The sequence below is a fragment of the Malaclemys terrapin genome, chromosome 4, assembly GCF_027887155.1.
Source record: "Malaclemys terrapin pileata isolate rMalTer1 chromosome 4, rMalTer1.hap1, whole genome shotgun sequence".
NCBI lineage: Eukaryota > Metazoa > Chordata > Testudines > Emydidae > Malaclemys > Malaclemys terrapin.
This window is the reverse complement of record NC_071508.1, coordinates 19,591,362-19,604,763: the sequence shown is the minus strand read 5'-3', so window position 1 is coordinate 19,604,763 and position 13,402 is coordinate 19,591,362. Positions and strand designations below refer to the sequence as shown.

The window sequence follows — 13,402 nt, the reverse complement described above, 5'->3', positions numbered from 1 at the left end:
TTTGTCTGACAGGAGACTGTGGTTACAGCAAAAGAAGCTAGTATTCTCACTTTACGTGAGATAGACATGAGCATGCAATGCTCAAATGTCTAGACAAAAATTGAGAATTTTTCCAACCTTAGATTTTGCTTTATTGCCCCTGCAGACTGGGTGAAAGTGCAGAGGAAAATAGATAGGCTTTTGCAATGATTGCCTGAAGCATTCACTGTTCCCGGTCCTCCTGTACGTAAGCCTGTGAAAAGCCACAAAGAGCTTTTCTATCCCCACAGCAAAGCTGTTTCACTGTAAAAATGCACGTTACAGGGCATTTCTACCTCAGTGGCAAGCTCAATTTTTGTCTAGACATTATGAGGATTGGCAGCACAGCCATTCCCTCAGGATAACTCCCAACTCCTGTCCACTCCTGTAGCACTTCCAGGGGACCATCTCAGGGAATAACTTCCCAGCATATCTCGTTGGTTGGGCCTTCATCTTCTTAAATAAAGCCATTCTCTGCCTTTTAGGCCTGGTCTACACTACAAACTTAGGTCGGCGGAAGCAGCCTTAAGTTAACCTAATAATGTATGCATCTACACTACCAGCTCCCTTCCGCCAACCTAAGTTGCCTGTAACATTGTCTTCTGTACTCCACATCCGCAAGAGATATAGCACTTAATTCAATGTTGATGGGTCAACAGAGAGGTAGTGTAGACGCAGCACTAGTCATCTGCCTCAGGATATCATCCAGAGTCAGCACAGTCTAAAAGGGAGGTATCCAGCTGGCCCCCATGTTCACCCGCTAATCCCTCTGATGCCACATAAGCACCTCCGAGGCAAAACCAACCCGGGAACATAATTCCTGACCACAACCCCATTAAATCACTCTCCCCCAGCCACCAAGATACAAAGCCGAACAGACAAAAATCCCAATGCACACACCATTTACCATCTCCGAGGTTCCCCAAGCCTGAGAAGAATCGCAGGGAGGTAAAGCCAGAAATAGATACAACCCCCCCCCCCACACACACACACACATACTGTCACAGCCTCTCTAGAATACAAACAATAACCATTTGTGATATATTTACTACTCCCACATCCCCGGCACCTGCCCTGGCCAAGCCTCCAAGGACAGGGGCCATCAATGGCTGAGTGTCTGGCCAATATCAGGGGAGGGGAAACTCCTGATGAAAAGTTCACAGACATCACTGCAGAGCCCCCAAACTCCTGTACACAGCAGAGAGGTGAGGGCAGTATCTGAGGACAGAGAGGGAAGCAGACAAGGACGTCTCCAGGGAGGTCACTGCAGTGGCCAAGGAGAGCGTGGCAGTTGCCAGGGAAAGCATCGTCATGGTCAAGGACAGTCTAGAAAGACAGAGGGAAATGGAGAGGCAACTGCTGGAAATGATACAAAGCTAAAATGCCCGGCTGCCACATGGATTACTATTTAGGTAGCAGGCACTGCAGTACTGCAAACCAGCACCCCAGCCACATTATGCAGCCCCTGGGCAATATGGGCCTCTGGCAATAACAACTCATCCCACCATGCCACCAAATCATGCTCCCAGAGAGGCCAGTCCCTTCACAGGCTCTAGCCCAGGGCACTAAGAACCGCGGCGACTGGAACCACAGCTCTTCTGAGCCCTCTATCGCCCCTGGCAACATCAAGCCTTGGCACGCCGCTCCAGAAGGTCCATGAACCAGAAGAGGCAGAGCGAAGGGGTATACTCACCTATGGCTTTAAGCCCCAACGCCACTCTTTGCATTGTGCCCTGTTGCACCTTGCTGCTCCGTTTTGCGGCTGGTTTAATGAAATGGTTCCTTGTCGCTAGAGAATAGACTGCTTTTTAAATGTGTCATTTAATAATTAAAAGCCATTGTTTTATTATCGTTTCAGTTCAAGGTTCATTTCTCTTTGTTACGTAATAGACTGTTTAATAATAAAAACCTGGAAAACATTTTTGGTAAGGAGCTGACTGTTCCTTTTCCACAGAAAGCCCTTAAGTTTGCACTAATTCATAAGGTTTTACACCACACGGGCAAAGACACAAGATACAATAGGGACTGCCACAACGTTGCACTCCCAGGGCTCATAAACCCTGAGCTGCTCAAAAAACTCCCAACTCTCCCTCGCCCCAGGTTAACAGCTGGATGTGCAGCTACACAATTTCAGGCCTGAGACTCAGAATAAGAGCAACCTGACAACATTGCCCGGCTGCTTCTATATTGCATTGTACACCTACTGGCTGCTGCGGAATACAATGTGTTGCTATAACCTTTGAAACGTTTGTTTTTAATGCTGCTTCCAAACTAGTCCACCAAGAGCACCATCTCCCTTTCAAACAGCCTGTCATAACTATAAAGGGAAGGGTAACCGCTCTCCTGTGTACAGTACTATAAAATCCCTCCTGGCCAGAGACTCCAAAATCCTTTTACCTGTAAAGGGTTAAGAAGCTCAGGTAACCTGGCTGGCATCTGACCCAAAGGATCAATAAGGGGACAAGATACTTTCAAATCTTGGGGCGGGGGGGAAGGCTTTTGTTTGTGCTCTTTGTTTGGGAGTTCGTTCGCTCTTGGGACTGAGAGGGACCAGACATCAATCCAGGTTCTCCACATCTTTCTAAACAAGTCTCTCATATTTCAAACTTGTAAGTAAATAGCCAGGCAAGGCGTGTTAGTTTTCCTTTGTTTTCTCGACTTGTAAATGTACCTTTTACTAGAGTGTTTATCTCTGTTTGCTGTACTTTGAACCTGAGGCTAGAGGGGGGTCCTCTGAGCTCTTTAAGTTTGATTACCCTGTAAAGTTATTTTCCATACTGATTTTACAGAGATGATTTTTACCTTTTTTCTTTAATTAAAAGCCTTCTTTTTAAGAACCTGATTGATTTTTCCTTGTTTTTTAGATCCAAGGGGGTTGGATCTTGATCCTCCAGGAGTTGGTGGGAGGAAGGAGGGGGATGGTTAATTTCTCCTTGTTTTAAGGTCCAAGGGGTTTGGATCTGTATTCACCAGGGAATTGGTGAAGAGTTTCTCAAGGCTTCCCAGGGAAGGGAATCCACTTGGGAATGGTGGCAGTGGACCAGATCTAAGCTGGTAGTTAAGCTTAGAAGTTTTCATGCAGGCCCCCACATTTGTACCCTAAAGTTCAGAGTGGGGAAGCAGCCTTGACACAGCCAAACGTACACTCTGTTGCCGCTCTGCTTTTACTGAGGCAGTAGTTAAATAGCTCCTTCCTTCTGTCCAAGCAGCCTGAAAATGGCTTCATTAGCCAGGGAAGCAGAGGACGAACCGGAGGAAATGTCCACGCCATTAATGTCCGTCATGTTCTTGGGGGCAACCAGCCCTTTCTCCGTTAAGATAAATTAAGCTGAGTTCCAAAATCTCCTAGCATTGGGATCCCTTGCAGAACATCCTGCGTTTATGTCCGCAAATCTACCACCAAATCTTCCTGGTGGGCAACCAGCCTGTGGAGCACCCTGGAGAAATACCCCTTTGTGTTTCTGAATTCTGAACCCTGAGTAGGGGTAGAGCAAACAATAGGCACCTGGGTCCCTTCTGTTGCCCCAGTACAGTTTGGGAACCCGTGTGTGCAAAGCCATCAATAAACTCCTGACCATTACCAAGCTTCAGAACCCGGTGCTACAATCTCTCTTCCATGGCTTCACACACCTGCATGACAATAACCCAATGGTCAATCTCCCCACACCATACTGGTGCACTATGGACCGGTTGCATTTGGGGGCAGCCAGCTTCCAGATGCCAGTGGTGACCCGCTTCTCCATGGGTACGGAGCCCCACATGTTGGTATGCTGCTACTGCAGCTCCCAGGGTTAGTTCAGCACATATCTCGAAAATGGTTGCCTTCTCCATCCTGAAATTCTCTCACAACTTCCTGTTAGCTCAGAACAAACTTCCCCCACCAATCCCAAGTCCCAAAGCGTCGCTGCATGCTGTGAAGCTGCTCCAGGAATCAGTCCTGTACTATCACTTGTTTGGTGTCTTCCTCTGTTTCTTCATTCTCACCCTGGATCCACCAACACTGAAAACTCTCCTGCTGCCGGAGGAGCTGCTACTGTGACATCAACTGGTCGCTGGTTCAGTAGGCGAAGTCCAAAGCCAAATTTATCCGGCTTTAAATGCTGAAATAGCCCGCAAGTGGCCACTGCATATTCAAGGTTGCCTACATCGTGGCATGGAGCATTGTTAGGTCCATGCTGGCCAGCAGAACTTCAAAAATGGCACTAACGCGCCCCCCCCCCCCCCCCGAAAGAAAGTACGGGGTGGAGACAGATGAATCATGGGATTTTTTTTAAATGTGAATTCACCTGGCTGCTGCTCTACATCCCACTGTTCACAGCGAGAAAAATCCCAGAATGCACACTGCTCAGCAGTGAAGCAAAGCACCATGGGATACCATGTCCTGAGTCTGCAGCAAACCACCACCACAGATACACAATGACATGCATGGATAGAGGGCACACCATCCTGTGTGTACGCTGTTACTGCGGCTTGCGTATTGCACGTGAACTGATGCACATCAAAAAGCTGTAGATTAAACCCCCCAAGTAGACAAGCTCTAAAATAGGTAAGACTCCAGATCCCTAGAATGGCAATGACAGTGCATTCGTCTCCTAGCACACACCTGTCTGCTCACCATGACAGAAAACTGTGTGAGAGGGTGGAGATCTGAGCCATCAGAAAATACTGATTCATCAAGGCTGAAACTCTTTGTGGGGAAGAGTCAGTTTCAACTAATTTCCTGTTTCGAAAAGAGTTGGGGAAAAAAGTAGATTTAAAATTGTGGAAATGTCTGTTTAGACATTCTTGAAACCCCAAAAAGTTCCATTTTTCCATTTGAAATGACTTCTCCTTTGAAATTTTAAGTTACTTTGAAGAAAAAAATAAAAAGGCAAAATAAAATCAAAACGTTTCCACTGACCTAATCCAATTTTTTTTTAATTTTCAGTTCATGAACATTTTCATTATTTTGACTTTTTTGTCCAAATGTGCAAATGAGAAATTGTTTTTGGAATTCCAAAAGCATTCTCATGGGACAGGAAAACGTTCTCCTGTCCAGATCTACCTATAATGTTGCCGGAGCGACTAGCGTTTGAAAAACAGGGGAAAAGATTAAATTGTTGCCTGAAAACCTATTCTTGGCTGCAATGATAGGATAATGGCTTCTATTAATATACCACCATCTACCCCATGATGCCAAAGTACACAAATAACTTCACAGACTATACAGGGACCAGTTCAACAGGCACTGAATTGCAGCCACCTCTGGGGTGAAAGGAGGCAAAGGCTACAGGCAGAGAATCATTGGTTTCATTAGTCCTCATTCAAAGACCCAACACAGACCAAGCTGTGAGCCACAGGGAGAGAATAACGACCCCCAAAGACAAGGGAAAAAATAAATTGTTTGGCCCAAAGGTTACAAAATTGTGGCAATGTTTTCTTTGAAAAGCTCTAGCATCCCCGTGCTGTCAAGGAGGGATTTGCAATTAGACAGGGGGGGGATGGTCTCTGTGTCAGGGATGTGCCTTTTGCCACCCAGGGTGAAAATCAGCCTGATTTGGGCCAAATTATAAAACCTTGGGGGGGGGGGAAATAAGAGTGGAAAAAGTAGCATGGGACCATGTAATTAAACACAATATCATGATGAAGATACATAAGGGGGGTTGAATTAACGTAGCACAAACAACTTCAACTCTAGCATTTCCTAACTTTTGACGGCTTGATTTTACAAACTTAATAACGTTCTTTTTAGGTAGGGTTTGTTTGTTTGTTGGGGGGTATGATATATCTTAACGGTGTATTGAACACAGGCTGGGAACGGTTCGGCACAATTAGTGGAATTGGTTGGTGTGTCTAGTTTCGGAATTCCCAATCCCACGTCACCTCTCTTCAACTAATGCAATGCTCCCTAATGGAAGCTCTAGGGATGAAGGGATAAAGCTGTTGGCCCTGTCTCTTTGCTGGGACCATCTCCACTGACTCCACAGCCAAATGCAAAACCAGTCCAAGGTCTTACTTTTAAGTGCAGGTGATCGGTCCAGTGCCCAATGACTTTGTACTCAGCAGTAGAGTTTTTGATCTGGTATTGGTAGATGTCATAACGGCCAGGTGCATCTCCATTCTCGTTAAACGTCACCGGCATCCCAGCAATGCCTGCAAGACAGGAAAGTTAACATCAGAGAGCAAAGCAACATCTGCTCCAATGATGTGCAGTGTGTCTGATCCATCTAGCGCAGTGTCCCATTCAACTCCTGATAAAATCAATGGGATCTTTGCTATTAACTTCCGTGGAGTCCTTAGATCAGAGGTTCTCAAACTGTGGTCTGCGGACCATCAGTGGTCCACGAGCTCCATTCAGGTGGTCCGCGGATAGTTCCCTCTAAGGTGCATACCTGCGTGGTCGCACACGAGGGAACGAAGAGCCACCCACCTAATTAGTGGAGCCCCGCAGGCGTGGCACCACTAATTAGGTGCCTGAACCCTGGAGAAGACACGCATGTAAGGTCAGGTGGTGGCCTTGGGGGGAATAGAGGGTAACTGGGAGGGGGAAGTGAGGTGAGAAGAGGTGGGGGGAATTTGGGACATGCAGGACTGTGGTGGCCAGAGAAAGAGGCGACTTTCCCCAGCTCCAGGGCTGCCGAGGAGACACGGCCCCCCTTCCTGCCTCAGCTCGGGGGCTGCCACCACGGGGGAAAGACCCCCCCTCCTTCCCAGCAACAGCTCGGGAGCTGCCGTGGCGGGGGAGAGAGGGCACATCCATCGCATTAGAAAGGTAAGACTACTGATATTAAAATATGAGTTGTGTGCTTTTATTTGTAGAACAAAAGAAGTTAATTATTATTACAGTTTTTTTTATATAATGCTTTTATCCAAAGCACTTTACAATAGTTAGCTAACGATACACACAACATTTGGAAAGATCATTAAGTGGTTCGCCAACACCCTCAGCAATTTTCAAGTGGTAGGCGGAAAAAAAAGTTTGCCTTAGATTATTCTCTTCTTCCATAGTATCTTCCCAGTGTCATGCATTCTGGTGACATTTGATAAATACTATTAAAAAAAATAAACCAGCCTTGCAAACCTGCTAGGACAATTTACCAGCCTGTAGAGACAGAGGACAAATGGATACTTAGCTATTTGGTTACCATTAATTCAATAGTCAGACAAAACTACATTTGCCTTCTAAACAAAGAGCACACCTGTCCCAATTTTTATTAACAACATTTGGCTAGAAATGCCTGGTTTGATAAATAATGCGTAAACAGAAGTTTCACTCCATTTAATAAAATCACAGAAACAACACATCCTGGGGAGTATAAAGGGGCTCCCTCTGCAATATGCCAACATCCTTTTAAACAGAGAGATTTGATGATTATATTACTGCAGAAGGTTTCTCTAAACAAAAGCTCACTGTTGTACTGATGATCGTAGAATTGTAGAAACGCAGGGCTGGAAGGGACCTCGAGAAGTCATCGAGTCCAGCCCCCTGCACTGCGGCTGGACCAAGTAAACCTAAAGCTTCCCTGACAGGGGTTTATCCAACCTGTTTTTAAAAACTTCCAATGATGGGGATTCCACAACCTCCCTTGGAAGCCTGTTCCAGAGCTTAACTACCCTGATAGTAAGTTTTTCCTAATATCTAACCTAAATCTTCCTTGCTGCAGATTAAGCCCATTACTTCTTGTCCTACCTTCAGTGGCTGTGGAGAAGAATTGATCACCATCCTCTTTTTAACAGTCATTAGCATATTTGAAGACTGTAGTCAGGTCCTGCCCCCCTCCGTCTTCTTTTTTCAAGACTAACCATGCCCAGGTTTTTTTTAACCTTTCCTCACAGGTCAGGTTTTCTAAACCTTGTAGCATTGTTGTTGTTCTCCTCTGGACTTTCTCCCATTTCTCTACATCTCTCCTAAAGCGCGGTGCCTGGACCTGGACACAGCACTCCAGCGGTGGCCTCATCCATGCCGAGTAGAGGGGAACAATGACCCCCCCGTGTCTTACTTCTGACACTGATCCTTTTGTCTCTGGTATTTACCCGCAAGGATTTGTAAACTTGTTAAAACATCCAAAATAAACAAACAGATAAAAAAACAAATCCGCTTGCCCATGCAGATGAAGATAATGAAAAAACAAAAACGCATGGAGTCAGATCCTCAGCTGGTGAATGTCAGTGCAGCTCCCTTCAGCACCTGGCCTCCTCACTTGGCAACAACTACTTAATTGCCTTTGGCCAGCGGGCGATTAGAATTTGGCAAGGCTGAAATTAATTAATAAATATCACATCATCAGTGCCTAGATACTGCAGGGAGGGGATCGTTAGAAATTCCTTGGACCTGATATGGAAGGCTGTTGGCCTGGTAATGGCAGAACCGTTTGGAGAGACTCTGGGGCTGGTATCCCCCAGCCTCGCACCTTGTGCGGTCACTCTTAGGCCCTAACTCAGCAAAGCATTTAAACAACATGCGTAAGTCCATCCCTCTTCAGCGAAGCCTGGCACTTCACTATTAGGAAGTGCTGCAGTCTCATGGCCAGTGGAACGGACGCATGAGCGTAGATGCTTTGCCCGGTCGGGCCGGCCTGTTGGATTGCAGCCTTAGGCCAGCACAGAACACCTCCAGATCAGAATTCTCCACTCACACCGGTGGTAGCAGTTCACACCCCCTTTGCACAAGTGCAAATGGTTCCAAAAGGTGCCAAGCGGAGAGACAAGCTGAGAGGTTATGACAGAGAGGGGGGAGGGGGAAGACGGGGGGGCACATTATTGAGAGAGAAAAAGAGAGAAATGACACTACAAAGTTATGTTGGCTTAACTACATCACTCGGGGCTGTGCAAAATGTCATGCCCTGTGCAATCTAACTAAGCCAACCTAAGGTCCAGTGTAGACACTGCTAGGTCAACAGAAGAATTGTTCTCTCCACCTACCTACCACCTCTCGGAGAGGTGGATTTACTACAACGATGGAAAAACCCCTTCCGTCACTGCAGCACGTGTCTACACTCCAGTGCTGCAGCTGTCCTGCTGTAGCATTTCTGGTGTAGACATAGCCCGAGAGAGAAGGACTATGTAGAGTAGATGCCAGAAGAACTAATTCACTCCCATGTGGAAATCAGCCTGCTTTTCCTCACCTGTGTCATTTATCCGATCAATCGCATTACCCGTGTAAAGCAGATTGCAAAGGGCACTCTGCAGGGCTCCCTTCCCACCCGCTAGTGGCCTGCACAGTCTCACACCATCTTCGGATGTCTGGGAGTCTCTTTCTTAAAGCACTGAATAATAAATCCACATACAGTGTCAGGGCATCGTGATGCTACATCATTCATTCAGCAGGAGTGGTGATCTCCTCTCAGCAGTCAGCTATGCAGCTTGCCGAGGAAAACAGCCACACAGCATCTCTCGCATTTATATACAGGCTGGGCGAACGCGGAGTTCATGAAATGGAGGGGCTGGAAGCAGTGGCTACAAGCAGGCTTAGCCCAGACAGATGCTGTGCATAATTTCTCTGCACAGTTCTGCTGGTACACCTTAATCTTGACCCACAGCCTCCCTCGCTATTCCAGACATAGGCTTCCCCCTGAAAGCACTTAATCCTGACCTGCCATTCTCCTGCTACTCCAGTCCTGGACCTCACACAGTTCTGCTAACTATATTTGCAAGAGACACAGACAGTGCAGACAACTGACCGACACATCCCTACCCCTGCTCCCTGAACACCCCATGCTATCGGAGTCCTCAGGCTGGGACACAGGCTGCCACGCAGGCACTGAGCTTTGTGATGCAGGCCGACAAGGAGCAGAGATTACTCATTAGGCTCGTTTAACTCAAGGCAGTCTTTGAATCCAGGCCCCTGGGGCTGCACTAACCCACTGCACTATTGAGCCCTTCAGATAAAGAAGCAGGGTTTGATTCAGACTTGGACTGAGCAAGGGAATCTCCGTTGGTGTCAGTGGCCCACAGAGCGAGGCAGAGGAGGGGGGGAAAGAATACGATGGCTTGCCCTTACTGGCTGTCATGGTGCCAGCGCGCTTCCCACTGGGCATGCCGGTCAGGGTGGACACCCTCCGTTTGCAAATGGTAGCTCTGCCGCCGGTCCCTCCCCTCCCCACAGCTCATTACGCTTGACAGAGTGATTGGCTTTGACATCTCCTGCCACTCATGTGCAGCGGGGATTGCCCTAGCTTGGCACTCGGGGATGTAGCCCGGAGAGGGAGAGTGGGTGTGAGCCGGGATGCAATACAAATACTTCAAAACAGTGGCGGCCAATGCTCAACCTCGGCTCCACACCAGCTCGCTGCACAGAAACATTTCCCGCAGCGCACAAGGGATGGCTACTGGAAGGGGGAGTTTCGCCTCCTGCAGCTTTGCCACATTTAAAAAAAAAATTTACTTTAAAGTAAAATCAAATGAACTGTGCAAATAAATACGAACACAAGAAGAGAACAGAAAATCAAGCAAGAGGGGAAGAAGGAAAAATAAATAAGGAAGACAGATTGCAGAGGAGATTGCAGGGGAGAGATAAATAGAAGTAATAAGAAGGAAGGGACAGAAAATGTTTATTAAAGAGATATAGTACAGGGAAGAGATGAGTTTCCAGAGGAGATCTGAAGAAAGACAAAGCTGTAACAGAATGAATCAGACGAGGAGCTCATTTCAACAAAGGGGGAGAGGAAAGAGAGAAGGAATGGAAGTAGAACAAGAAAGGGAAGCTAAATAAGGAAAGGTGGTGCTGTGTTAAGGCTTGGGGCTAGCAATGTAAAGGCTCTAGGTTCAATTCCCGCTGCTGACTCCCTATGTGACCTTGGGAAAAAATCACCAGAGTTTTCAGGAGGGGTTAGCTCCTCAGATAAGTGGTCAGTACTGGGATTTTTGAAAGCTCTTATGTGATTCAGGAGCACAAGTCTTATTGACTTCCAGCATCCTCCTACATCACTCTGGCGTTCTTTAACATTCCTAGCCTTAATTTTCAGAAGCGCCCAGCAGCTTGGGTGCTGAGCTCTTTTGAAAATCTGCTTCTTAATCACTCTGTGCCTCAGCTCCTTCTCTATAACGTGGGGACAATAATAAAACCACGGCATCTATTTAGATTGTAGGCTCTCTAGGGCAAGGACTGTCTCTCACTGTGTATGTGTATCTCAGCTGGGGCTTCTAGTTGCTACCATAATACACATAATAAATAGAAAGTCCAGGCCGAGAGCAGAAGAGACCTGGTTCCACTTTCATTCACAGCCCTGTAGATCTGGAGTAACTCCAGTGACTTTACCAGAGTCATTCTCCAGTTACTCAGAGCACAATTGGTCCTTGTTCCTCTCTTACTGCGCCCCCCCCCGCCCCCACCCCACCGCCATGTTGAAGGCCAGACAGCGTGACCCCCTGCAGACAGACAGACCTGAGAAGTTGACGTTGCGGATGTACTTGAGCAGCTCCACGCCGTCCACCGGGTCCATCCTGGGGCAAAGGCCGACCTTGCCGGGACACAGGCTCTTGTGCATGTTGTGCAGGGCATGGCCCATGGCATACACAGCGTCAATGACGAACTGCACCTTCCCCTCCTGCTCGTACGAGGAGTCCTGGCCAATCCGCTCGCGGTCTGCAAACACACAACATGGGGCCATGGCAGTATCAGCTCACTGGTCGCTCCCTTCAGCCAATCCCATGGCAGCCACCACACTTTCCACAGTTCCTCCCGCTGGGATTGGCAGAGCTGGGAGCTACTGATGGCCTCCCCCATTTCCTAGAGTGATTACTGCAAGGAAAGACTGAACTCAGGTCTGAGGGAGTTTCCCCAGAGCCAGCATACGTTCTCTTGTCCCTACGGTACCAAGTATCTGGGATAAGGATGGTACTACTGTATCTGGGAGCTCACTACAGCCATTTATTGCTGCTAGAAGAAGCTGGCACTTCTGCCTTACACCATTCCCGATACAGCCATGCTTGTGGGATCTAGTAATGTAGAAAGGCTCTGATTTTAAGAGTGACTCCCATTAAGTTCAGTCAGAGGCGCAGGGGCTCAGCTGTTCTGAAAACCAGGCCAAATAATAAACGGGCAGGAAGGACGGTTTGCGGTTTAAAGCTGGGGACTCACAATCTACTCCCAGCTCTGCCTCTCACCTGCTGTGACACCTTAGACCAGTCATCAGGGGCCTGCTTTTTTCAGAACAGATGATGGCTTGCAAATCCCGTGACGGCGACTGCAGTTGGAGCTGTGGGTTCCCCACATCTCTGAGAATCTGCCCCTTTAATCTTTCTCTGCACCCTAATTCCACAACTGCAAAACAGTCGTTTCTTTGTCTGCCTTGTTTATTTCAATCATAAGCTCAAAGGAGCCTCATCATACCAGGCAGATATGTTACAGATAAGAATAGATAAGTCCCATCTAAATTCCTAGATAGAACCATTACTCTGATTCGAATACTCCCAAATACTGAGGTATATGTAATCCTGATCTGAATTTTATACTCTGAGCACATCACTGACACATATATTTCTCTGGGCGTAGCTGTGAGCTGCTAGACATCTATTGTGCAGAAGTTCCCCTGAGACGCATAGCAGCATCATTTAATCACTTATAGTTGTTTCGCACTTCCATCTTAACACTGATCTCTACTCTAAAGCCCATAAAATTCTTCAGCTAGTTAGAACTCATCTTTCCCAGCCAGGAAGTTTATGGTACATAAACTTTACACAGTAAACAGCATCAGGGTGAAAATATATTCCAAGCAAGCCCCAAACTCTTCATGGAACTTGAATGAGGCTGCAGTGGACAGTTCTGAAGCTGTGGCAAACTATAGCCAATATCCAAAGCCCGGTACCCATGGCTGGAATGGAAAGATGTCATCTCATTACACTGCAAGCACTGCCTTAGGGAGATACCTCCTCCAGCTCTGCCAAACTTCCCAGTACTGCAATAAACATTTCCAGGAAGTCCCACCTTCTGGAGGCAGGACATCCAGGAGCATTAGAATAACCTGGCAGATCCTCTGCAAGCCATTACAAGTGCACAGCTTGTCACAGATCCTTCCTGGTCAGTGTGATCACCATTATACAGGACCCCTGAAATACTTAACTGGGAGGGAGGCAATGTGTTGCCTAGAGCTTATTTGGTATAACTAGACATGGTTGTAAAATTTCAAGTTTTCAATGAAAAATTAAAAACTGAAATACTTCAGTTTAAAATCAAAATATTCAATTCTGAAATGCCACCATGGTGCCTAATGGGGGTTGTAGGTCAGGTGCCTCATATGCCTCTATAGGCTGGGCTCCCTGGTTGGACTACATCTCCCATGATTCATAATGACATTACCACCACCCCCAGGAATGGAGGTGATGTATCATGGCAGTCGCATGCCGCAGTGCATTCTGGGAGATAAAGTCCAACTGAAGAACCTGGCATATGATACAACTGAACTAC

At 47.1% G+C, this 13,402-nt stretch overlaps 1 protein-coding gene across 2 annotated transcripts in view; it reads right to left on the bottom strand.

The window, feature by feature from the left end:
* GRM4 (glutamate metabotropic receptor 4) overlaps window positions 1-13,402 on the bottom strand; it is a 217,030-nt gene that overhangs the window by 33,661 nt on the left and 169,967 nt on the right. For both annotated transcript variants that reach the window (XM_054024794.1, XM_054024795.1), the window contains exons 7-8: window positions 11,381-11,581; window positions 6,014-6,150 (exon numbers count right to left, since the gene is read on the bottom strand). In XM_054024794.1, the coding sequence (XP_053880769.1) occupies window positions 6,014-6,150; window positions 11,381-11,581 (338 nt within the window). The remainder of the gene's footprint in view (window positions 1-6,013; window positions 6,151-11,380; window positions 11,582-13,402) is intronic.